This window comes from Globicephala melas, chromosome 1, assembly GCF_963455315.2.
Source record: "Globicephala melas chromosome 1, mGloMel1.2, whole genome shotgun sequence".
In the NCBI taxonomy this organism is placed as follows: Eukaryota; Metazoa; Chordata; class Mammalia; order Artiodactyla; family Delphinidae; genus Globicephala; species Globicephala melas.
In genome coordinates, this window is record NC_083314.1 from 22,843,567 (window position 1) to 22,870,882 (window position 27,316).

The window sequence follows — 27,316 nt, forward strand, 5'->3', positions numbered from 1 at the left end:
TGGGAGTGCGGGGCCGGAGAGCCGGAGTTAAAACGGGGTCGGGCGGGCGGCCGTCTCGGCCGGAGCCGGCGGCCCTTCGGCGTGTCTTTTGTGTTTGTACACACACTGCGCGAGGCGGCCGGGAGGAGGGAGCGGGCGGCGCGCGGGGGAGGGGCGAGCGCGCGCCAGCGAACGGGCGCGCGGGGGGAGGGGCGGAGGCGGGGCGCGAGCGAGAGGCGGGGGCGGGGCCGAGCCTTCCCTCCATTGTGTGTGATTGGTTGGCGCGCGGCGCGGGGGCGGGGCGGCGTGTGTTGGGGGATAGCCTCGGTGTCAGCCATCTTTCAATTGTGTTCGCTGCCGCCGCCGCGCCGCTGTCGCTCTCCGACGCCAGCGCCGCCTCTAGCTCGCTGAGCTCCAGCCGAAGGAGAAGGGGGGTAAGTTTCCCCGTCTGCCCGCTTCCCCGGAACCGAGCCCCGCTTGCCGTCAACCCCGGGCCGGGCCCCGGCGGTGCGGTGAGGGGACCCAGGGTCCCTCCGGCTTGGCCCACAAACTTTTTGGCCCAGAAATGGAGGTGAGGAGCGAGTTTCCCTCACCCCTCAGGCGACGGCGGCTCCGGCGGCTCCCCAGTCTCTCGCCGCCTCAGCCCAACAGCAGCAACCGCCGCGTCGCCGAGCCTGCTCTCCCTCCCCGCGCCCCTGGCTCCTCTTTCTTCGGTGAAATCCCGCCCGCCGCCCCTTCCCGGGACCCCAGACCTTCACCACGACCCGCGCGGGCCTCTTAACTACCGCCCCCGGACCCCGGACCCCAGTTTTCGAGCGGGAAAAGGGTGGAAATCGCCGCTGCTTCCCACCCTGGGGTAACTCGCTTTTTGCTGCCTCCCCACAGTTGTTGCTAAGCTTCACCATCTTGTCTCTCTTCTCTGGTCACCGACCATATTTTTTCCCCCGTTTCTCTCTTCCCCATTTGAAAAAGGAGGAAAATTTTTTAAAGAGAAAAATTTTTTTCTCCTTTTTTAGAGAAGCGGAAACTTGATGCATTTGAAATGCACAAAAAAAACTTTTGCATTTTGGAGGGCGGCACGTGGCAGGGGATCGGGCTGTTTTCGAGCGATTTGGTGTTTTGTCTCTTTGGTAGGGAATCGGATACGTTTTGCGATTGTTTCCATTTTGTTCTGGTCTGGGAGCCGAGTTTGTGCCTGCGCGAGACGCTGGGAGCGAGGCGGGCAGGCTGGGGGACCCTGTGCCGAGGGGCCGGAGGAGGCGAAACCAAAAGTTTATGTGGTGCTTGGGGTGGACTGGTCGGCCGGTCCCGTGCGTTAATTAAAGCCTGGGTGCGGGGCACTTTTTTTTTTTTAATTTCACTGCGAAGCTTCTGAGGACTGGACGCCAGGACGGTGCTTTGTAGAATGCTCGCTGGTGGTAGCTGTTGTTCCTCTCTTGTTTTTTGAGACGCCTTTTTGTCAACAGAACTGTAGAGATGCAGAAGCAGGAATGTTTTCAGATATTTACAGCAGTCTATCAACTGCCAGACGTAAAGGGGGGGGGGGCGGCGGGGGGGGTGACCAAAACCTTTTTTGCTGTAATTTGACTCGACCTTTCTGTGGTTTGTGGCTTCGTTCTTTTGACTTGTTAGTGGATCGAATATTTACAGACATTTCTAATTTCTACTTTAATTAAAGAAACTGAAGTGAAGGCTGTCAGGGGTCTTTTTGTTTTGCCGTTTATCGCTCAAATTTGGCATTTTTGAGAGATGATTGGTGTTAACGCTAACAATTTTCTAGTACTACAGTTTGTTTCAGGAAGTCATATTTGGGTGGTAGACGTAATCTGCACACTTTAAAATTATGTAACATTACAGACATTATTTTTTTATACTGATCATAATTTCCAGATTTTTGGGGGGGGCGAGCGGTGGTAATGGCAGGAAAACTTGTATGTTTGTTAGTTGCATATGGTGATTTTTGTGTTTTGATGCTGGTAGGTAAGTAAGGAGGTCTTTATACCATGGCTCGTACAAAGCAGACTGCCCGCAAATCGACCGGTGGTAAAGCACCGAGGAAGCAACTGGCTACGAAAGCCGCTCGCAAGAGTGCGCCCTCTACTGGAGGGGTGAAGAAACCTCATCGTTACAGGTATTAAAACAAGAGGAGGGAAAAAATGGGACAAAGCCTATCTCCCGAAGCAGTATCTATATAATTTAATAAAAAGATGTATAATTATACTTTTTGCTTTAGAGAAACTGATAATTTTTCCTTTTGAATATTTACTAATACTTTAAAATATATATATATATAATTTAGTGTTAGGTTTTATTGGGAACATGTTTAATTTTGAAGCCATGATCTTGCCCATAGCCCAGAGGAGAGGTTGTATCACTAATAACGTTGATGGGATAGGGTAACATTTTATTTAGCTGTTAGGTGTATTGTATATTTTTTAAATAGTAAATACATTTTTAAATACATTTTTGAGGATACTCTTTCTCTTGGTAAAGTAATTTAATCAAGATTGGGGGTCATTTTGTTTTAGGTAAGTCCTTCATTTACTTGAATTGGTTTATTTCCTTCTGTTAGCACAGTTTTGAACTACCCTGAGCAGTGTTGTTAAGGGCATCTGCCATTAGAGGGCAGAAGTTGTCTGTATTTAGGTGCCTTCTGCAAATGATTTTAGTTAGCCTAAAATAAAAGTGGAAGAAATAAGTCAGAATTGAGGTAAATTTCTTGCTTAAAATTAGTTTTAAAAAGAAAGAAAGAAAGAAAACTTCCATATAGAAGATACACCATAAAAGAGTATTCACATTTAATCATTCATGAGGGATGTGCAGTGTTCAAAGGTATTCTGGGAAATCAAACTTAAATGCCATAAGTGTATTTTTTAAAGGAAGCTCATTGGGTTGTGCTGGTAGGTCTTTTAGAAGAATTGGGGGTGCCAGTGGGAAGAAGGAGAGTGCTGCCAAATTGAGAAGAGTCTGAACAATTTTGACCTCTTTATTTGTGACCTAGTACTTTCCCAAGTTGTAATTATAACAAGTTAGTTATATATATGTTAAAGAGGAAGAAAATAAGAGGACTTTGATTAAACCCCCCTGCCAGGAATCTACTTTAATATCATGCTTTTTGCTTTAAAGGATTGTTGTGTTACTCTTAACAGACTTGAATATTCGGGTCATAATTTAATAAGTGAAATTTGATACAGAAGCTGAAGAATAGTTGGGTGATTTATTTTGTGAAAAGTGACTGCGTCTTTTTAAAGCTGATGACCACTCTTTTATGTTTTTTATGTATTTGGTAACCGTGTCTTTATTGTGTTTTGTTTTAAAGGCCTGGTACCGTGGCACTCCGTGAAATTAGACGTTATCAGAAGTCCACTGAACTTCTGATTCGCAAACTTCCCTTCCAGCGTCTGGTGCGGGAAATTGCTCAGGACTTCAAAACAGATCTGCGCTTCCAGAGTGCAGCTATTGGTGCTTTGCAGGTAAAATGGCGGGTGGGAAAGGCTCTAAGAGTTGGCCGTTCCTGCTTTGTACCGAGAACAATTCTAAATCTTTGTATATGCTTGTTAAATTTAATCATCACGAGTGGATGAGGTAGGTCTTATCTATTTCACTGTTAAGATGTCAGAAAGGTTAAGTTGCTCAAGGTCATACAAGCAGACATAGGATTTTAAAATTTTAGACGTTGCAGTGTTTAAAGGGAAAAAGAACCTTCTGGTTTGGCTTACAGTTGCTGCAGGACATCAGGAAGTCATGGGGCTAAAGGTAATTGGTAATTAGTTTCAAACAGTGACTGATACAAAAAGAATGTTAGAATAAATGGCTTCCTGGGCCTGAAGAGGCAGTTGCAAGTGGAGAGAACATAATATCTGGGATGGGAACAGGCAGCATAAAAGAACTGTGCATTGAGGTAAAAGAAGCATGAGTGGTAGTTAGGATTAGGTTGACGATAAGGAGAAAAAGATACTAGGCTTGTAAAAAGAAATTGGAAGACTTGTAGTTTGCTAAAGGGGATTATGTATGGATTTCCACTTAAATGGGAAACATAGTGAATTTATTCTTAGCTCCAGTGTGTCAGAACTTTGAGAAGTACTGTTTTAGCTGTGGTTATCTATTTGAAATACTGGTGGTTTGTGCCAAGATTAAAACTTGAAATGCCCACAAGTAAGATATTTGATTAGGTATGTGGGTATAATTAACATCAATCACTTAAGTAACCTATAATGTTAACGAGTTTGGCGTTCGTTGTAACTCAGAGTATGGTAAGACTGCCACCTCCTTCAGAGCGTGGGGTTAGAGGTGATTAAAATTGCAGATTGCTAGGCACCTCCACAGACCTGAATCGGAATCTCTTTTGGGGGAGGGTCCAGAATCTACATACACTCCATTGGAGGATTTTGCAAGGCTGCTGTTGCCAAGCTTTTCCTTTATGTGTGAGGAAGATTTGATAGGTGGATTCTACCCTGAAGTGTAATTGGTTGAGCTGTTTCTATGGTTAGTCTGAACTTCATTTGATTGGTAAATTCCAGGAGTAGGCATCCATTAAATTCTCAATGAATTGAAATTACTGAAATTTCAAACTACTAAAATCTTCCAGTGCTGTTATTTAAAACCCTTATTTTCTGTTTTAATCATTGACTATCTTTAGATCCCATTTTGTTTATTACTATAATTGCTAATCACATTTTCCCCACTAATTTTAAATATAGAAATATTATTGATATTCTCAAGCATTGATCTAAAGCTGCCAATTTTGTTTTGTAGTTAGAGTTAGCAGGGCTATGCTTGAAGAACACACTATACTTGAAAGTCCAACATTGTTGAGCTTAAGTGTCAATGATAGAGCTTTGTAAATTGATTACTAAACAGGCTGAGTAAAAGACTATTGTTTTTTAAAATTCATGTCTAAACTTCCACATTGCTGTTATTAAGGTGTGTGTTTTATATTTGTCAGTAAATGTGGTTGTATTGGTTTTGAGCAAAATGTTCAATTCTGCTGCCTGTAGTACTCTTGCATTAGGTAGCTCTTTATTGGAAGAGTAATCTTTGTTAGAAGTTTATTTTGTTTGTGTTGCTTTTTTTATACATCAGTTCTCTTAAAGATACAGAGATGGAGAATTTGCTAATGGAAATAGGGCAATAGAAGAGAGCAGTTGAAATAGAATTCCAAAAGTCACTATTTTTGCCTTTAGAATTACACAGTTTACAACTTTTCTAATACAACTAAATGAGGAGGGGAGGTAGTCCAATGAGGATGGGAGAGAATTTAGTCTAGGTTTGCCATAGATAATCAAGAATTCGCTAACTTGAAATTTAGCCTTTGCCCCTAATATCTGAGAGTTTGAACTGAGGTATCATGTTAAAAATGGACATTGGTGGTTTGAAGTGGTGGAAGAGTCAGATATTGAATATACTCAAAATGTTGTAAATTAACATTTTCTTCCAGTTATAAGATACTTTTTCTTTTGCTATTATCAAAATTACGTTCACTGGGCTATAAATTAATGTGTCAGTCTTTAATTCCCATCATAGCCTTAATGTTTAGGAGACTTTGAGACACTAGCAATAGAATTAGAAATATATGAGTCATGGTTAAATTCCCTATGAGTATTGACTCTTCTCCCAGAGTTGACCAGACACAACTCTATAAAACCTATAGCCAGGTTGTAAGATGGCAGTGAGAGGCCCAGCTGCTACATGCCACATTTGAGTCGTACTAGGGGAGCCAGTAGATCATTATTCCACTCTTAAATGGTCTCAGAATTGCAGGACCTGTTGGCTTGTCCATATAGCAGCTCATAGTGCTGTGTTTTGCAGAAGCCTTCTAGATTTGCATAATCCTGAGATACGCTGGGTGAAACAAAAAAGAAACTAGTTTCTTTCTTGAGGAACTTCAGTCCTAGTATCTGATGTGTGGTGCGAACCCGTAAGAGTAGGCAGGCTACAGTATGCTGTGTTTCCTAAATCTTTTACCTATTTCTAGAGTATCCCAAGAATTAATCCCCAAACATTAAGGACTTTTGCTTTTAATATATTCTTTGGAATAGGTAAGATACACGGAACTAATTGCATAGAAAAGATGCAAATTTCGGGAATTCCCTTGTGGTCCAGCGGTTAGGACTCCGCGCTTTCACAGCTGAGGAGCTGCATTCAATCCTTGGTCAGGGAACTGTCCTGCAGCCACATATCCTGGCCAAGAAAAAAAAGGAAAAGATGCAAATTTCAGTTAGGGTTAGAGGTCTCTGTTAAGTAATTTAAGGGCATTAAAAGATGGCTAGTGTACAAGGCCATTATGATTGCCAAGGCATTAGGAGTTCAAAGTTACCTGCACCTGGGAACCAGGGGCAGGAGGAGTGTTTGCTTTCTCCTTCATGGAATAATCTTAGGTAGTCCATAAAGGGGAGGTAAATAAGACTTAGCTCTTGATAACAAATGCTGCAGAAAGACATGTAGGGATAGTAAACTTTAGGTGAAACAGATTTTTATAGAAGAGAGATTAGGCTAAAAAGAATGAAGATATAAATGTAGGGAATAATTTTTTTCATAAGATGGAATAACGTAAACCATTTGAATTAATTGTTGCTGTGTTAGTTCTTTTAAAAGCAGAATCTCAAGTTTTATTGGCAAAGTCAAAATGTTTGTAAAAAGCAAAACTGGTTCTTCCCATCTCTGTATCTTGTGTGTTATGTAGTATTGTGGGGCTTGAATTGCTCAAGTATTCTGTGTATTTCCCTTTTAGTTTTATTACCCAGAGTTTCCAAAATGGATATAATTTTTTTAATTAGGACAAAAATAGCAATTACAAAAATCTGTTTTTTTCCCCTAAATATATCTCGAACAGAGAAATAACTTGCTTATAGAGAAGCCAAATATCGTCTTTCATTTAGTGTGTTCCTAATCCGCTGAAACAGTTGGACTGATGACTGGTAAAACAGTAGGTTCATTTCAAAATGAGTAAGCAGATGTTTTAACCTAGACGAAAGGATTCTTCAGCTTTTCAGACAGCTGTAAGATGTGCTAACAATTTAAGAGTTAATTATAAGTAGAAGCTCCCGTTTTTTCCTCTTTACATGCCAAGTGTTGGTGAATGATTCATGTAGCTACCAGTTTTTGAGTGAAAGTAGGGATAAGAAGATGCCTTCAGAAAAGTCTTAAGAATATCATGAGAAAAACCAGGGGGATCAAGGTTAATGCTGGGAGGTAGCAAAAATGCCATTACAGATAGGGGTGCATAGAGGAAGGTACAGTTAGTGGGGGGCATGGGGGCATATCTCAGCAAAGTAGGTCAATGTATATAAGTAAGACACAAATCTGGTGTGTTCTGGGACCCAATAGCACTCTAGTGGTAAAACTGAGGTGTTAAAGGAAAGGTAGATGAGGACCATATGATGGAAACCAGTGGTCAAACAGATATAATGAAGTGTGAGTAAGATTCAGAAAAAGGAGGACACAGCAGGGTAGGAGAGTATATTACTTTGGATTAGATACATGATTCCATTTATCTTAGGATGAGAATGAATGTTAGAATTTAAGTTGGATTTTTTGCTTTACTCAAGACACATTTCAGTTTACTAAAAATCACATATAACATTAAAAAAATTAAACTTTTTTAGTAGTGAAATTATTTGACTTGTATTATTTGATAAAGACTTGAGTTTTCACTTTCATAAGCTACCTTTCAGCCTCGTCGCACAGATATTAAAATGTAAGCATTTGGTAAAATAGTCAACATCTTCTGAAGTAGGTTTTTAAAGGGCTCAAAAACCTCATCTTTTTAACTGATACAGATGTAACTTAACTATTGATAATATTTTTTTCTTTATTCCTGTTGTAGGAGGCAAGTGAGGCCTATCTGGTTGGCCTTTTTGAAGACACCAACCTGTGTGCTATCCATGCCAAACGTGTAACGATTATGCCAAAAGACATCCAGCTAGCACGCCGCATACGTGGAGAACGTGCTTAAGAATCCACTATGATGGGAAACATTTCATTCTTTAAAAAAAAAAAAAAAAAAAAAAAATCTCTTCCTGTTATTGGTAGTTCTGAATGTTAGATTTTTTTTTTTCCCCGTGGGGTCAAAAGGTACCTAAGTATATGATTGCAGGTGGAAAAATGGGGGACAGAAATCAGGTATTGGCAGTTTTTCCATTTTCATTTGTGTGTGAATTTTTAATATAAATGCGGGGACATAAAGCATTAATGCAAGTCAAAATGTTTCAGTGAACAAGTTTCAGCAGTTCAACTTTATAACAATTATAAATAAACCTGTTAAATTTTTCTGGACAATGCCAGCATTTGGATTTTTTTAAAACAAGTAAATTTCTTATTGACTGCAACTAAATGGTGTTTGTAGCATTTTTATCATACAGTAGATTCCATCCATTCACTATACTTTTCTAACTGAGTTGTCCTATATGCAAGTACATGTTTTTAATGTTGTCTGTCTTCTGTGCTGTTCCTGTAAGTTTGCTATTAAAATACATTAAACTATACCTGCTTTTGGTCTTTACTATCAACCTTATCTGTACAATTAACTTACTTGAAATTTCCATATTCAGAATAATTTTAGTATCAAGTGTTTTGTCACTTTTTATCTGAAATTGTTGAGAGAGGAGGAAAGTATAAGCTTTGTATGGGAAGGAAACTGGAGCTACTGGCTTTCCTCAAATTTTTAAAAATTTGAAGATGGTATTTCTGTTTTCCAAAACCAGAGTTTGACTACGGATATGTGTACTTTTAACCAGCAGTTCCCAAACCTAGCTGGCCAGCAGAATCACATGAAAATAGTTAAATCTGTGTAAGTAGTGAAAGTACATATATAAACATAATCTGTTATTAAACTTTGAATATTTAATGGTAATTTAACTGCAAATGTAACAGTCTTCAGTTCAAAAATTAGTGCATCAGAGAGCTGGCTATTTTAAGATATTGTATATTAACCCTGAAGTTATTAATCAAGCACCTATAGTTCATTCTTAGCACTGTGTTTTATTTAGCATTGGGGTGATTAATGTGAAATGAGGATGGTGAACCTTTTAAGACTTACAACATTTCTTATTAGAGAAATGCAAATCAAAACTACAATGAGGTATCACACCAGTCAGAATGGCCATCATTAAAAAATTGTCTACAAACAATAAGTGCTGGAGAGGGTGTGGAGAAAAAGGAACCCTCTTGCACTGTTGGTGGGAATGTAAATTGATACAGCCACTATGGAGAACACTGTGGAGGTGCCTTAAAAAAACTAAAAGTAGAATTACCATATGGCCCAGCAATCCCACTACTGGACACATACCCTGAGAAAACCGTAATTCAAAAAGAGTCATGTACCACAATGTTCATTGCAGCACTGTTTACAATAGCCGGATCATGGAAACAACCTAAATGCCCATGGACAGACGAATGGATAAAGAAGATGTACATATGCACAACAGAATATTACTCAGCCACAAAAAGGAACAAAATTGGGTCATTTGTAGAGACATGGATGGACCTAGAGACTGTCATACAGAGTAAGTCAGAAAGAGGAAAACCATATGTTAACATATATGTGGAATCTAGAAAAATGGTACAGATGAACTGGTTTGCAAGGTAGAAACAGAGACACAGATGTAGAGAACAAGTACGGACACCAAGGGGGGAAAGCAGGCGGGGAGGGGGTGGTGGTGTGATGAATGGGAGATTGGGATTGACATATATACACTAATAGGTATAAACCAGATAACTAACAAGAACTTGCTGTGTAAAAAAGTTCAAAACAAGGGGGCTTCCCTGGTGGCGCAGTGGCTAAGAATCCACCTGACTGGGACATTGGTTCGAACCCTGGTTGGGGAAGATCCCACATGCCGCGGAGCAACAAAGCCCGTGTGCCACAACTACTAAGCCTGCGCTCTAGAGCCTGTGTGCCTAGAGCCCGTGCTCCACAAGAGAAGCTGCTGCAATGAGAAGCCCACGCACCACAACAAAGAGTAGTCCCTGCTTGCTGCAACTAGAGAAAAGCCCATGCGCAGCAACAAAGACCCAACGCAGCTGAAAATTTATTAATTAAAAAAAAAAATTCAAAACAAAAACAGACCATGCTCCCCCAGTGTTCCTTGCACCGTTTACAACAGCCAGGACATGGAAACAACCTAAATGTCCACCAACAGAGGAATGGATAAAGCAGATGTGGCACATATATTCAATGGAATATTAGCCATAAAAAGGAACGAAATTGGGTCGTTTGTAGAGACGTGGATGGACCTAGAGGCTGTCATACAAAGTGAAGTAAGTCAGAAAGAAAAACAAATATTGTATACTAACGCATATATGTGGAATCTGAAAAAATTGCTATAGACGATCTTATTTACAAAGCAGAAATAGAGACAGATGTAGAGAACAAATGTATGGATACCAAGGGGGAAGGGGGGTGGGATGAACTGGGAGATTGGGATTGACATATATACACTATTGATACTCTATAAAATAGATAACTAATTAGAACCTACAGTATAGCACAGGGAACTCTGACATTAGTTGTAGCATACGAGTGAAGCTGCTCTGGAAGTGAACTGAGATGTATTAATCAATGGGCTAAGAACAGATTCATGTCAATACGATATAACATTGGGCTTATAAACATTGATGTTAAGCTCCTTTTTAGCAGTAACTTCATTTTTAGATTTTAGGTCATTATAAAATCACTGAGAAATATAAGATTTTTTGAGAGCCTGTTTCTAATTTGTTGACGTGGTATCCTAGTTTTAGTGTGATCGTTTGTATAGGCTTCTACAGGCAGGCACTAGTATTACTTGGAGTATTGGCCGGAGCATATGTTCACTGCAGTATAAGCTACCAACAGCCAATTGAAGTATGTTTGATACAAAATAGATGAACTTGGCACTCAAAGCAGGTACACAGATGTCTGGTCAATGTACTGAGCTTGTCTCAGTATACCATGGTCTGTTAATACTTGACATGTATTCTCTTGTTCCTATAAGGTAGGTAACTCTTTCCTACTTAACTAAAGAGGCAATGAAATTTGGGAGGATTATTCTTATTTGACTAGGGTCTAAACAATATTCATAATTTTGAGGTCAGGGTTATTCTTTGACTTAGATATGAGTGTGATCTGCCACTCCCATTGATGCTTATTAACCTCCTGGGCTGAAAATCCTCTTACCTGCTATGCTTTGGAGTTGGCTACCTGAGAATTTACCTAGGAAAAATCTATAGTGAATTAGAGTTGGGCCCAAAGTGATATGTGGGGACCATAGCTAAACTCACCACTCGTTATTAAGTTCAGTTTTTAACATCTGTAACAAGGTGGTAACCAGCTTTTGAATATGAAGTATCTTATGAAAATAGCTGATTAATACGTAAAAGTTTCCAGAAAATATTCCTAAAGTCTAAGACAAATTTACAGATGAAAAACCCTATGAACTCATGTGGTAAGATAAAAAACTTTAGATAAGGTTTTAGGGAAATCAGGGAATGCTGGAAGAACTTCTAGGAAGGAATTTGGAAATGTCATTCTCTTAGGCAAACGAGGGGAGGAATTCTTCTCTTGGCTAAATACCGTCAGGTGGGTTAGTGCTTGAACAATGTCCAAGCTCTTGCTTGCCCTTCTCATCTTGACAGCCTAGAATCTGAGAGGAAATCAACTTTGCACATTTGAATATATCGAGGATCTGCTAGGTGCTGAGTATGTAAAGGTATAAAGCTGCTCCAATGTAAATTCTCAACAACTCTGTAAGGTGGGTGCTATTATATACCCTATTCTACAGGTGAAACTTGCCCAAGATCGCTCCGTAAATAGAGGGGATGGAATTTGTTTCCCGGTAGACTAAATCCAAGGCCTTGCTCTCTAATTCCCATGCTCTAAGTGTGAGACATACAAATAAGAGCAGTTAGTTTGTCGGGGGCACTAGAAGTTAAGGAAAGTCTTGACAGTAGAAACAAATGGGGGCCAGAGGAGACAAAATTGGGAATGAGAGGGACAGATTATAGAAATTACAAGAAAACTCTTCATTTGAAAACATGCTGCTCACCACCTGCTCAGTCTTGAGCTACCCCCTTGATTCCTCCCTCTTCCTCACCTCCATTAAATCCTGTTGACTTTCTCCGAAAGTGCATCCAAAACTTTGCACTTACTTACTCCTTCTACCATCCTAGTCCGAGCTGCTATCAGCAGCTAAGTTATGGACTATTGCTATAACTTAAATCAGTCTGCATTCATCCACTCATTCCCTCCGGCCTCTTCACACAGCCCCCAGAGAACGTTTCTAAAACATAAATCATTTCAGATCATTTCCGCACTTAAAAATATCTAGTGACTTCCCATTGCTCACAGAGTAACATCTAAACAGGCTCATGAGGCAGGCCCTGCGTGATCTGGCCCTGTCAATCTTCTCTTCCCACCACTTGCTTATTAAGCTGTAGCCAAACCCTCTGCCCACATACCCTTTGTCACATCCCTTGGCTTTATTTCCTTATTTATCAAAATCTGAAATTACATTACATTTTTCCTGACTCTATCCCTACTAGAATGTGCTACAAAACAGGGGTTCATTGTCTCCTCCATTGTAGCCCCAGTGCTGGTACATAGTAAACCTAAATAAAAATCAGTTGCATTCATGCTAGAATGAATGTCTTGCTGTCCTTCAGATTTTAACATTAAGCTTGTATAACCTTAAAATATAGTAACTGATTTATTGTTTTGAAGATTAAGTGAAAACGTGAGGCTTGGCACATAATATTCAATAAATGCTGGGCTAGAATTTTAAATTCCGGTAAATCAAGTCAGCATACATATTGTTTCTTGCAAAGTTGTAGAGAAAAATGCCTCCAACTTCCTATCTTTCTAAGTAGTACGCATTTTCTATTAAAACCCTGCTGAATAGTTATCATTCTTATGCCATTAAGCATAGATGTCTAAGTGAAATAGAATTTAGGTAACACCCTTATCATGACAAAGTCAGTTGAATCAGTAAGTACATAACTAGTGGTGAAACCATAGGTTAAGAGGCATTCTCTTAAAGTCATTATGAGTACTTTTTTCACCATTATCACTAAACATTCTTTGGAAAGTTCTAGTCAACGAGAAAATGTATTTTTTTAAAGGAAATAATTATTTGCAGTATAGCTTCATAGCAGAGTTCCAGCTCTGGGACTTTCCTGGCTGTCCAGTGGTTAGGACTCCGGGCTTTTACTGCCGTGGCCTTGGTTTGATCCCTGGTCAGGGAAATAAGACCGCGCAAGACCAGCAGTGCGGGGGGTAGTTCAGGTCCACTCGATGCCTTGTTCATTCAGTATTTATGGAGCCAGGCACAGTATTCCATGTGCCAGGCACTGTTGAAGGTATACTGAAGTGAACAAAACAAAGTTAAAGTTCTCTGTCCTCATGGAGCTACATTCTAGTGAGGGAAATAGACAAGGATAATCCTTAAAGGATAAAGAAGTAAAATACAGTTGTTCCCCCGAATCCCCTGGGATTGGATACAGGACCCACCGCAGATACCAAAATCTCGGACGCTCAAGTCCCATAGTTGGCCCCTCCATGGCCGTGGTTCCACATCCAGGGAATCAACCACCACTGATCGTGTGGTACTGTAGGATGTATTTAGTGAAAAAAATCCGCGTATCCTTGGACCCACAGAGTTCAAGCTCGTGCCCTTCAACAACACAGGCTTGAACTGTGCTGGTCCACTTATAGGTGGATTTTTTTTCAATAAATATGCAGTGAGCCCTCGATTTCCCCGGGTTCCGTATCTGCAAATACGAGCGCCCACTATGGGACTTGAGCATCGGCAGATTTTGGTATGCGAGGCGGGTCCCAGAACCAATCCCCCACAGACACGGAGGGATGACTGTACATCGTTTATTAGATAGCGGTACGTGCTAAAGAGAAAAAGTAACATGGGTAAAAGGTGTTGTGATACAAGGGAAGTGGGTGTTGGGAGTTAGGCCAGGCAGGCATCACTGAGGTGTCTTTGGAGTAAAGCCCTAAAGAAAATGAGAGAGCAAGCCACACAGATGTGAGAGAAGAATATTCCAGGCCCTACTGGGGGTCCTGCTGGGGGCAAGCCTGGTGTGTTCAGGAACCACAGGGAGACAGGAATGGGTGCAGTGGAAGAAGTGAGCAGAGTAGGAGAGAAATCAGAGATGCAATGGGGACCAGATCCTGCAGGACTTAGAGGTCCTAGTAAGGACGCTGAGTGAGAGGAGATGCCTCGGGAAAGTTTTAAGCAGAAGACTAATATGGTGTGACTTAAGTTTTAACAAAATCACTCCAACTGCTGTGTGGAAAATGAGGAGAATAAAGGTAGAGCAAGAAGGAAAACCCCTTAGGAAGCTACTGGCAGTAACCTAAATGTGACATGATATTGTGGCTTGGACTTGAGTGATGGCAGTGGAGGTGGTCAGAAGTGGCATGCTGGCTATTTTTGAAAGGTAGGATGGCTGGGACTTGCTAATGGGTGTGGGCATGAGAAAGAGAGGAGTTAATGGTGCCAAGGTTTTTTGTTTTTGTTTTTTGCGGTACGCGGGCCTCTCACTGTCGTGGCCTCTCCCGTTGCGGAGCACAGGCTCCAGACGCGCAGGCTCAGCCGCCATGGCTCACGGGCCCAGCCGCTCCGCGGCATGTGGGATCTTCTCGGACCGGGGCACGAACCTGTGTCCCCTGCATCGGCAGGCGGACTCTCAACCACTGCGCCACCAGGGAAGCCCGGTGCCAAGGTTTTTGGCCTGAGCAACAGCAACAATGAAGTTGCTCTTGCTTGAGACAGGGGAACATGTCGGGGCAGGTTGGAGGGGAATATAAGGACCTTAGTTATGGACATGTTAAGATTGAGACGCTTATTAGACTTTAGTGGAGATTTCAAGTAGATTGTTAGATACGAGCCTGGGGTTTAAGAGAGAGGTTTGGGCTGGAGACAGAAATCCAGAAGTCATCAGTAAATGTATGGTCTAAAAGCCAAGAAGCTGGATGAGATCACCAAGGGAGTGGGTGTAGGTAGAAATTAGAGAAGAGGTCCAAGCACTCAGGGACTCAACATTCAGAGTTTAGGGAGCAAGGGAGCATTCTGAAGGAGGCTGAGACGAGCAGGCAGATAGGAGAAAGCCAGGCGTCCGTGATGTCTGTAAGCCTGAAGAAGCAAGTACTCCAAGGAAGAGGAGTGGTCTCTGTGACAAATACTACTGCTGTGTCAGGAAGAGGGAGGTCTGAGAGTTGACCGTTGGATTTGGCAACGTGGAGGTAATTGGTGATCTTGATAAGAACCATGTTGGTGAAATCGAGGGAACAAAACCTGATTAGAGTGGATTCAAGAGCGACTGGGGCTTTAAGCAAAATGATCACACTTCGCATTGTCAATAATGAGACAAACTGACATAATAAACCCCTGATGTAAAACACTAAGGACACAACATTACCCAAACGTTTACCCCAAATGTTTAATCTGTATATAATCATGAGGAAACAACCAGCTAAATCCAAAGTGTGAGACATACTACAAAACAACTGGCCTAGACTCTTCAAAAATGTCAATTTCACAAACCAAAACAAGGCCGGGGAACTGTTTCAGATTAAGGGTGACTTAAGAGACATGACAATTAATTGCATGTTAATCAATCCTTCATTGGATCCTGGATTTAAAAAAAAAGTTAAAAAGAAACTTTGGGGACAGTTGGGCAAATTTCAGTATGGAATATATGTTAAATAATACATCAATTTCAAATTTCTTTAGTGTATGATAATGGTATTAAGGTTATAGAGGAGAATGTACTTGTTCTTCACGCATGCTGAAGGAGTGAAGAGTCATAACAGCTGCAGCTTAATCCAAAATATATAGAGGGGAAGGTGGGGGAGGGATAGACTGGGAGTTTGGGGTTAGTAGATGCAAACTATTACATATAGAATGGATAGACAATGATGTCCTACTGTATAGCACAGGGAACTATATTCAATGTCGTGGGATAAACCATAATGGAAAAGAATATAAAAAAAAGTATATATATGTATAACTGAGTCTGCCGTACAGCAGAAATTAACACAGCATTGTAAATCAACTATACTTCAATTAAAAAAAGAAAACATATATAGAGAAAAAGATAAAACAAATATGGTAAAATAACAATTGGTAAATTTACATTGTGCCATTCTTTCAACTTTTCTATAGGCTTAAAATTTTCAAAACAATCAGTTGGAAATGTTTTTAAAAAGAATTAGAAGAAATGAATTAGTAACTCCAGGAATTTTGCTTAAAATAAAGAGAAATGGAAAGTAAATGAAGAGGAAAGTGTAGCTCAGTGTTTTTGTTTTTGTTTCCTGTAGGGTGGGAGAGATAGAATATTTGTTTGCTGTTGTGTGTTTTGTATGTTTGTGCTATTGGGGTTGTGAGGATTATATGTATTAAAACATGTCAACTGCTTGGAACGTTCCTGGCACATAGTAAATGCTCAATAAATATTCACTGATATGTTTATTATAAAATTGTTATTATTAACAAATAATATTTATCTTGGAAGCCCAAGAGTCTCAATTACAAAATTATTGGTTTTGATGAGATCTCAGTAGATGGTAGGTAATAAAATATACAAAAGTCAATAGTGGTGATCATTTTGTAATGTATAAAAACATTGAGTCACTATGTTATACACCTGGAACTAATTTAATGTGGTAAGTCAATTATACTCGTTTTTAAAAAGTCAATATAATTTCTATATATTAATAATTAGTTAAAATTTATAATGAGGGCTTCCCTGGCGGCGCAGTGGTTGAGTGTCCGCCTGCCGATGCAGGGGACACGGGTTCGTGCCCCGGTCCAGGAAGATCCCACATGCCGCGGAGCGGCTGGGCCCGTGAGCCATGGCCGCTGAGCCTGCGCATCCGGAGCCTGTGCTCCGCAACGGGAGAGGCCACAACAGCAAGAGGCCCATGTACAGCAAAAAATAAATAAATAAATAAATACTATGTAGCTGGGACTTCCCTTGGTGGTGCAGTGGATAATACTCTGTGCTCCCAATGCAGGGGGCCCAGGTTCGATCCCTGGTCAGGGAACTAGATCCCACATGCTTGTCGCAACTAAAAAAATTCACATGCCACAACTAAGGAGCCCGCCTGCTGCAACTAAGACCTGATGCAACCACATAAATAAACACATATTTTTTTAAAAAGAAAGAAAGAAATACTATATAGCCATTGAAAAGAATGAGGCAGAGAGACCTATACATGCTGATGTGGAAAGGTTTCCAAGCTATACTGTTAAATAAAAAAGAAAGCTGTGCAACAAGTGTAGCATTTTTCTTCCTATGAGTCTAACAACAAAAACAGCAACAAAACCGCAAATTACTTGTAAATCGTGTGTGTATGTACACATTATATATAACCAGAGACTACATGCATATGCATAGGAAAGGTCTGGAAAGATACGCACCAAACCGCTAACAGTGGTAGCCTAAGGGGAACAGAGTTTGTGGAATCTTAGATATTCTGGCAGAGGAGCCACTCACTCACAAGCATGGCTTCAGAGCTCCTTACCCAACTTTTTATAGCAACAGGAGGGATTTATTGAGGGCTTGCTATGTGCCAAGCCAAGCACTGTACTAAACACTCTGCTTTATCTCAGTTCTCACAAGGACCTCAGGAAGGAGACTGTTACTATCTCCATTTCAGAGATGGGAGAAGTGAGGCTGAGTATCCCCAACTTCCCATCCCTGCCCAGCCCTAGTGTCTTGGACACATCCCTGTGTTTGTGGTTCCCCTTTGCGAGAATCCTTCTGTTTGGACCGCTCCAGGTTGTATCCTTTTGTAGTCGCCTGTGTCTGGTTTGAGGGCAGTTTCAGGAGTTAAGTAGGGCAGTACCTTGGCCAATGCCACAACCGTGGGCGGGGCACTTAACCTCCATGAGCCTCAGTTTACCAGTCCAAAAAACAGGGACCACTGGTGGGACATGAGGTGATTTCATGTGGCTTATGAGAGATTTTTTTTTTTTTTTGGCTGCGCCGCGGGGCATGTGGGGTCTTATTTACCAGACCAGGGATCGAACTTCCACCCCGTGCAGTTCTTAGCGCAGTCTTAATCACTGGACCGCTGGGGAACTCCCATGAGTGAACATTTTAAATAAATAAATAAATATATATATATATATATAGTTTATGAACTAGTAAAATAAACATTGTACATCAAACCTGGGATTTCAGATAGCACCTCTTTACATTTTGAGTGGATTAAAAATTATAATAAGTAGGGGCTTCCCTGGTGGCGCAGTGGTTGGGAGTCCGCCTGCCGATGCAGGGGACGCGGGTTCGTGCCCTGGTCCGGGAAGATCCCACATGCCGCAGAGCGGCTGGGCCTGTGAGCCATGGCCGCTGAGCCTGCGCGTCCGGAGCCTGTGCTCCGCGGCGGGAGAGGCCACGACAGTGAGAGGCCCACGTACCGCAAAAAAAAAAAAAAAAAAATTATAATAAGTAAATAATAGTACAGGTGGTGCTGGCCAAAATGACGAAAGGGGTAGGAGAGGAGGGGAATTTATGAGAAAAAGCATGAAAAAATGCTTAGCACAGAGCCAGAACGCACACACAGTGAGTGATCAATGCACAGATTTAATTGGTTATCATCATCACATTTGGACTTGAAATAAGCAGTTCTGATTCCAAGTGTAGGGGAGCGAGATGGAGTGGGGAGAGAGAGAGGTGGCCAGGACTCCTGTCACCAGCCTCGGGCACCCTCAAGACGTCCCAGGCCCGGGCTTAGCCCCGGTGGGGCCCGACAGCGTGTTGGGGAACTCGGTGGCTTCACGGCCAGCTGAGCCGAGGCGACCGCGCTGGCTCCAGACTGGTCAGCAGAGGGCCGCGCATAGGGGTCCTTCCTGCACTTCCTGCGCGACTCGCGGCTCTCAGCGCCCGAAGCGGCGGCTGCCAAGGACGGATTCCGAAGGAGCGCTGCCCAGTCTCGGGGAATCGGGTGCGGAAAAGGCTGCCGCTGCCAGCCCGCCCTCGGGAGCAGCCAGCGGGGGACGGGGAACGGACGGGGCCTCGAGAACCGAGCGCTCAGACTCCTCCCTGCCCTTCGCCGCCCACACCCCGTCTACCTCAGGTTGGGAGGCCAGTCCTCCACGCCTTTCGCCTCTCGAGCCCACCCCTTTCGCTCCTTGCCCCTGTTGTTGCCCTACTGAGGGCTTTTCCTTTTCCGCACTTTTCTGAAATCGCCTCCTGACCTGGGCTCTCTCCCTGCGATCTCTCCCTCCCCACCCACTGTCCAGCGTCTGAGGGACCTTCCTACGACGCCAAGCTGATCTTTCCAGCCCTTTCCAAACTAACGCCAGGCCGGCGGGCAGCACCGCCGCCTTCGTCCGCTGTCACTGGAGGCCGCCCCATCCAGACCACGCCCCTCGGAATCCCGACACGCCCCTCCAAGTCCACGCCCCTCCTAGACCACGCCCCTCCGCGCCTGATGCTCTTCTGGAGCTCCGGAAGGTGAGCTAGCACTGGGAGTCCCGGCTTTGCAGCCCACTCCCCGCCCGCACCCCCAGGAGGGAAGATCCTGGACGCCCCCTGCCGTCCCTGCGAGGGCCACACGCGCCCACGATGAGGCCTGCTTCCCAGACCTCAGCCTCCTCGGGGGTCAGGGCCCGGGCTCGCTGTCCCCGCAGCTTCTCCCGGCCCTCAGGTTTGGGGTCCCTTCCCGCGACGAGGGGCCGGCGGCCCGCACGGCTCCGAGCTCAGGGCCTCCCCGCCCCCGGCCCGTTCCCGTGGCCATCTGGAGGCCTGCGAGCTGCAGCTGCGGCCCCGAAGACGCCGCGCGTCCCGCCGAGGGGTTACACTTGGCGTTTTGGGAAAACAAAGCTGGTTAGTGCTCAGCTGTCTCAGATGAAAACTGTGGATGAAAATGTAACATTTATGAACGGAGAAGCCATGAGCATGTAAACTGCGTTTATTCTTGCCGCGGCTCCCGGGGAGCAGGAGTTACTCGTCCCGCCGCGCCCGCGGTTGTCTCCGGCAGCCGCCCCCTTCTGCCCCTCGAAGGTGGGCTTCAGCCTTTAACCCACCTGGACCTGGCTGAAACTGATCAGGAAGCAGGGCTGTCGGAGAAAACGCCAGGACGCCGCAGGCTTCCGAGGTGCAGTCACTGCGCCCCAGCCTCCCCTGTGGCGGAGGAGGCCGCTTCCCTGGCTCGCCCGGACCGGCCCGATTCCCAGTGCTCCGGATTAAGGTTTTTTTTTTACCCGGAGCTTCGGTCTTTGATTCAGCCGCCCCGCTGGGAGCTAGGAGAAAGGATGACCAGGCAGTTCCCAGTCCGGAGAAAGCGAGTCCTTAGGGGACACTCAGGAGAGGGGAGCCAGTGCTGAGGGAAGCGGGGGTGGGGGGTGGTCGTCCAGGTCAGCGTTCCCCGTGCCCTCGAGGATAAGCAAGATTTATACAGGTCAGGAGAGGCAATCGGGGAGGCTTTAGGATGGGATTTTACTTAGGAATCAGTCATGTGCGATTATCGCAAAGTGATCAGTTATGAGGTCGGGGCAAGGCCTGAGGAGCTGCCCCTGGGGGAGAGGGAATCCTAAGTCCTGGAGGAGTCATCTTGGGGACACCAAATGTAGAAGGGTCCTGGGATGGGGGCTGTCTCCCAAGGGTGCCTTAACGGCCCAGCTCAGCTTCTCCCACTTGCTGGGGAGGAGGCCTGGGGCGACCTGGGGAGGGGACCCCAGCACGAATACCACTTCAACAGAGCTTTGCCTCTGTACCACCCCAGGTCCTGCCCAGAGGTTTTAACAGGACTATTTCCTCCCTCCTCACAGAATCAAGCACTTGGCAATGAGTCTGAGAGAAAGAGCAGGTCAAAACAGTCCTCAGGGGCTTCCCTGGTGGCACAGTGGTTGAGAATCTGCCTGCCAATGCAGGGGACACGGGTTCGAGCCCTGGTCTGGGAAGATCCCACATGCCGCAGAGCAACTAGGTCCGTGAGCCACAACTACTGAGCCTGCGCGTCTGGAGCCCGTGCTCCGCAACAAGAGAGGCCGCAACAGTGAGAGGCCCGCGCACCGCAATGAAGAGTGGCCCCCGCTCGCCGCAACTAGAGGAAGCCCTCACACAGAAACGAAGACCCAACACAGCCAAAAATAAATAAATAAATAAAAAATAAAATAAAACAGTCCTCAGGACAGCAGGGGAATAATTTTCTAAGGAAAGGGCACACCCAGAGAGAGGATGCCACCTCCACTCCTGGGAATTTCCGGTAGGTGCCACTTGGGATCTCCCCAGAGCCTCCCTCCCTTCCATCTGCTGGTTGAGTGGTGGGGACACTGTGGAAGTCTCCCAGTAGCCTGCTCTTGGGAAATAAAGAACGATGGATTAACGCAAGAGTTCTAGGACCCTGGAACTTAATGTTGAGAATGGTTGACAAACAATTTAAAGGGAGATATTCGGCTTCCTATTCAGGATGAAGAGATGTTCTTGTATGTCTTCTTCACCATGAGCCAAGCACTATGCTAAGCTCTCATTCTCATGTCGTCAGAGCAACCCTGAGGAATAAGTATTGTTTTCCCTATTTTAGAGATATGGAAACTGAAGCTCAGAGTTATGAAATGACGGACACCAATCACACAGCTATTGAGGGGCAGAATCAGAATTATAAAACAGGTCTTGACTTCAATCTTGGTAGAAGGAGAAATTTACATAATTAAGAAATGGATGAAACCTTTGTTAGGTTTTGGGAAGCATATAAGGACAAACATGGACCCAGCCACAGGTTTAGTAAGCAGGGTCTTCCAAACGGGAATGACCAACGCACCCCAACCCCTTGGGTTGCCCTGTGCCATTTCCACTTTGCAGTGCGGGGCAGCACCTCTGCTTTCCCGCTGGCTCGCCTGTAGACCGCACCGGGGAGCAGGGCAGGAGACTGCCAGCCTAGAGGGGGCAAAGGGGACTGACTTCTTCCTGGAGGCTTCCTGTGGGCTTTCCATCTGCTTCCAGTTTGTGGGGGCATCACCCCGGTCTCAGTTCTTCAGCCCAGCAATAGCAGTTCTTTCCTGTGGCAGCGACTCAACCCAGTTTGCAGTTTCTCCTCATCATGTACCACCGCAACCCCCCGCCCCCCTCACCTACCGGAGATCTCAGCACTATTTGGACAACACCCCCTCCTCAGAAGATTGGGTTCCAGACCCACAGGGCCCTTCTTCCCAGCTCAGAGATGCTAGCACCAGCCGAGCAGTACCCCCTTCTCTGAGGTCCGTCTGTCAGCTCCGGGCCTCTCGTGTGAGTTTCTGTTTTCATCATTCTGACCACTTAGATTCTCCCAGCTCTAGAGCGGTGGCTGCTTCCTGCAGTTACTCCCTTTGTGATACCTTAAAGCTTTCTTTTTACTCTTTCACTTACTAGTTAAATGTTTACCTACTTAACAGTTCTTTTTTTAAAACTTTATTTTGTTGAAGTAGAGTTGATTTACAATGTCGTGTTAATGAACAGTTCTTTATATTAAATTTTCTCTGTTAAAAAAAACTACTGTGGCTTCCGTCTCCTGACTGGCCCTTGACTGATACAGAAATTGGGACCACGAGTGGAGTGTTAGGTGTGATAAAAGCAAGAGGAGGGCTTCCCTGGTGGCGCAGTGGTTGAGAGTCCGCCTGCCGATGCAGGGGACGCGGGTTCGTGCCCCGGTCCGGGAAGATCCCACATGCCGCGGAGCGGCTGGGCCCGTGAGCCATGGCCGCTGAGCCTGTGTGTCCCGAGCCTGTGCTCCGCAACGGGAGAGGCCACAACAGTGAGAGGCCCGCGTACCGCAAAAAAAAAAAAAAAAAAAAAAAAGCAGAGCCACTCTCACCCTGAGTCCCAGGCCCAGCTGTGGGACAAACAGCGCCACGTGATGGTCTCTGACTCAAAGCATCCACTGTGGCCTGTGAGACCTGTGAGACAGAACCCCATCCCTTCAGAGTGGTGACTCCCAACAGGCACCATAACTAGGTCATCAGTCGGTCATCCCACCTTTCTATTAGGTCAGCTGCTTCTGAGTGATAGGGTATGTGACTAAACTGGTTAATTCCACAGGCATCAGCCCTTTGCTGCTCTTCTTCTGACATGAGGTGACTTCTTTGATCCAAAGCAGTGTTGTGTGAAGCAGCAGGGCTGTGAGCGAGGCACTCCGCAAATCCATGCATGGGTTGCTTGCAGAAACGCTATGAGCAGGAAAGGCACGTCCATATCCAGAATGTGTGTATAGTCCATTGGGCACAAATCTCTGCCTCTTCCATTATGGAAAGGGGCCAATGGAATCAACCTGCCACTAGGTGGCTGGCTGGGCCCCCCAGTATGGCTCAGTGTTGGTATCTGCTTCTAGCTGATGAGACAGTTGTCGGCCAAGTCAGCATTGGTGAGGGGAACCCTGTGCATAGACTTGGACTCAGACCCTGCCGCCATGACCACTTGGTTCCACGGGCCCATTGAGCAAGCACTGGGATAGCTGTGCAAAGAGGCTGACTGACATCCTTAGGACATGCTTTGTTCACCTGATTGGCAAGAGCCTGCTTTGCAGTGAATACCCTTTAGTGAGCAGTTACGTGGGACACAAATATCCTGGCATTCCATGCCCGTTTGGAGAGACACATCCACATACTTCTTCCCCAGACCTCCTTGTCACCAACCTTCCAATCATATTCCTTCCACATCCCTGCCAATGAATCCATATAGACCCATACTTCTGGCCGTCTCTCAGCCCAGACAAAGTGGGCAAAGTGCCTCTCGAAGTCCTGCCCACTAGGAGGATTTTCTTTCACTGTCCTTCAGAGCCACCCTGGCGTGGGACTGTAGGGTTACGGCCGTCCACTTTCTGTTGGTGCCAGCAGAGCGTGTAGAACCTTCTGTAAACCAGACCTGAATTTTTTACTTCTCAGCCAACTGATCACAAGGAACTTTCTATGAAGTCCTGGGATTAAGGGAAGACAGGCGATGAAGAAAGAGTCTCTGTTACAGGCATCTAAGCCACATGCACACACAACCTCCTTGTGTCTTCTGAACCTGCTTGAGCCCAGCCTCTCACGTGCCATTCCACGGGACAAACCAGTGTCGGGTATTGTACCTGAAAAGCTATCACCATACCCAAGTTCACCTAGATTTTCTCCAACGTTATCTTCTAGGAGTTTTATAGTTTTACCTTTTATACTTAGATCTGTGATCCAGTTAGAGGTAGTTTCTGTGAAGGGTATAAGTCTGTATCCATATTCCCTTTTTTTTTAAAAATAGATCTTTATTGGAGTATAATTGCTTCACAATACTGTGTAAGTTTCTGTTGCACAACAAAGTGAATCAGCCGTATGCATACACATGTCCTCATATCCCCTCCCTCTTGCGTCTCCCTCCCACCCTCCCTATCCCACCCCTCTAGGTTATCGCAAACACCGAGCTGATCTCCCTGTGCTATGCTTCTGCTTCCCACCAGCCAACTATTTTACATTCCGTAGTGTATATATGTCGATGTTATTCTCACTTCGCCCCAGCTTCTCCCTCCCACCCCATGTCATCAAGTCCGTTCTCTACATCTACCTCTTTATTCCTGCCCTGCAACTAGGTTCATCAGTACCATTATTTTTTTTTTTTAGATTCCATATATATGCATTAGCATACTGTATTTGTTTTTCTCTTTCTGACTTACTTTAGTCTGTATGACAGACTCTAGGTCCATCCACCTTACTACAAATAACTCAGTTTCGTTTCTTTTTATAGCTGAGTAATATTCCATTGTATATACGTGCCACATCTCACATTCACTTTTTTGCATGTGGATGTCCTGTTGTTTCAGCACCATTTGTTGAAAAGCATAATTTTATTTTTTGAATTTACATACAGTAAAAATTGACCTTTTTCACAGGGTGTGTGTGTACACTTCTGAGTTTTAACTTATATATAGATTCATGTAACCATCACCACAATCAAGGTACAGAACAGCTCCATCACTCTGCAAGATTCCCTCATGCTCGCCCTTTGTAGTTGAACTGTCTATCCAGCCACTAGCCCCTGGCAGTCACTGATCTGTTCTCCATCCGTATAGTTTTGCCTTTTCCACAATGCCATATAAATTGACTTGAACAATATGTAACCTTCCAACGTTAGCTTCTTTCACTCAGCACAATGCCTTTGAGATTCATCCATGTCATTTCCTGTATCATAGTTTGTTCCTTTTGCTGAGTGGTGTTTCATGGTGTGGATGAACCATTTGTTTATGTATTTGCTCATTGAAGAACATTTGTTTCTAGATTGATGACTTATTAAAGTTGCTATAAACATTTGCGTAGACGTTTTGGGGTGAATGTAAGTTTTCATTTCTCTAAAGTAAATACCTAGAAGTATTTTATTTTTCAGGTCAGTTTATTAACTCTTAAAACTCTTAAAAATAAAGCGTTTATTAACGCTTTATTTTTCAGGTCAGTTTATTAACTCTTTTTTTTTTCCCGTTGGCCGTGTGGCGCGACTTGCGGGATCTTGGTTCCCTGACCAGGGATCGAACCTGTGCCCTCAGCAGTGAAAGCATGGAGTCTTAACCACTGGACCATCAGGGAATTCCCTCAGGTCAGTTTTTTTAAAATATTTGTTTATTTATGGCTGTGCTGGGTCTCAGTTGCGGCACACGGGATCTTCACTGCAGCCCATGGGCTTCTCTCTAGTTGTGGAGCAGGGGCTCAGTAGTTGCTGCAGTGCACGGGCCTAGCTGCCCCACGGCATGTGGAGTCTTAGTTCCCTGACCAGGGATCAAACCCACATCCCCTGCATTGGAAAGCGGATTCTTAACCACTGGACCACCAGGGAAGTCCCAGTCCTCAGATCATTTTAAATTGGACTTGCTGTTACTGAAGATGGAAAACATCCTAGTAAGTACACGTCCCAGGATCACAGGGTCATGTGCAGTGCCCAGGCACCACATGGTCTCCAATCTTTGGTCATAGGTCCCTGGTGGTATCAGCAGTGACGCCCATGACCCCAGCTCACAAGGTCCCTATGTGTCTGAAGGTGCTGTTGCTTCCATGCCTCTTATGAAGTTGGGGTTCTTGGGTGAGGCTGGGCCTCCCACATCTAGGATCTGCCTTCCCTGGTGTTACAAGCAGCCAGCTCGCTGAAACACTACCCCCTTCACTGCAGCTGACAGCAAGTAGGCTCCATGGAACCTGTGGCAATCTCCAAACATGGTCCACACATTCTTTGACACTCTCTCCATCAAAGAGTAGAATCTAATCCCCCTCTACTTGAACCTGGGCCATCCTTGGCAACTCACTTCTAGTGAATAGAATGTGGCAGAATTGATGCCGCGTGGCTTCTGGGGCTAGATTAGAAGAGGCAATATGCTTCCTTGTGGCTCTCTCCCAGGATGCTTGCTCTTGGAACCCAAGCTCCATGCTGTGAGAAATCCCAACAGCCACATGGAAAGGCCACATGTAGGTGCTTCACCTACAGGTCCAAATGAGGTCCCAGCCAACAGCTAGCATCAACCAGACATGTAACTGAGGCCTCAGTGATTCCAGGCCCCAGGCTTTGAGTCCAGGTCCAAGCTGATGACGAGCAGAACAGAGACAAGCGGTCCCCACCAAACACTGCCCGAGTAGCAGATTTGTGAGCAAAATAAATGGTGTCATTGTGTAATGCTAAGTTTTGGGGTATTACATTATGGAGCAACAGATAACTGGAACAGCAGATAACTTCTTTCCCCAGACTCTCTCCTCTGGGTCTTACTGCTTGTCACCCCTCCCCAGCCCCTGGAGCACCCAGCATAAACTCTTCAACATCACCAGCTTTGGGAAAACTAAAGCCAGAAAGGAGAATGCGGTAACTTGCTAGTTATGCCTCAAAATATCTTCTTCCCTTCCTCTAGAGTAATCGAGTTAGGTTAGCACACGTCGCTCCAGCTAGAGATGCCATTTCTCAGCATTCCTTGCAGCTGGATGTATCCACTTGATTTAATTCCAGACAATGGAATGTGAGTTGGTGACGTGAGCTACTGCTAAGCCTCGGGCATGTGCTTTTCTAAACTCTCCCCTTTCAATGGGTTGGATCACAGATGGGATGATGTCCCAGCTGCAACCATGAGGGTAACAGCCTAGGAGATGGAGGAACAGCAGCTTAGAGGAAGCCTGGGGCCCTGAATAATCCTGTGGAGCAGAGCAGTTTATCCTTCTTGAACCTCAGCTGGCCTCCTCTGCATTGGCACATGAGAGAGAAGTAAACTTATATCCTGTTTGAATGACTATACTTTGTGGTCTCTTTGTTATAGCAGCTTAGTCTCTACCCAAATAATACTAGAAGTAAGAGTCTCAAGCCCTGTGACCTAACCTTCCCTGAGACAAGGGCACAGAAGGGCTTGGCTACTTTCCTAAAATGGGAATTAAAACACAGG

The 27,316-nt window shown here is 44.6% G+C and overlaps 1 protein-coding gene across 1 annotated transcript; it reads left to right on the forward strand.

Annotated features, from left to right (window-relative positions):
- Positions 1-273: 273 nt before the first annotated feature.
- H3-3A (H3.3 histone A) lies at positions 274-8,462 on the forward strand. The gene is made up of 4 exons (XM_030868462.2): positions 274-413; positions 1,960-2,110; positions 3,299-3,452; positions 7,805-8,462. The coding sequence occupies exons 2-4, from the start codon at positions 1,983-1,985 to the stop codon at positions 7,931-7,933; spliced, it is 411 nt and encodes a 136-aa protein (XP_030724322.1). The 5' UTR covers positions 274-413; positions 1,960-1,982; the 3' UTR covers positions 7,934-8,462.
- Positions 8,463-27,316: the final 18,854 nt, after the last annotated feature.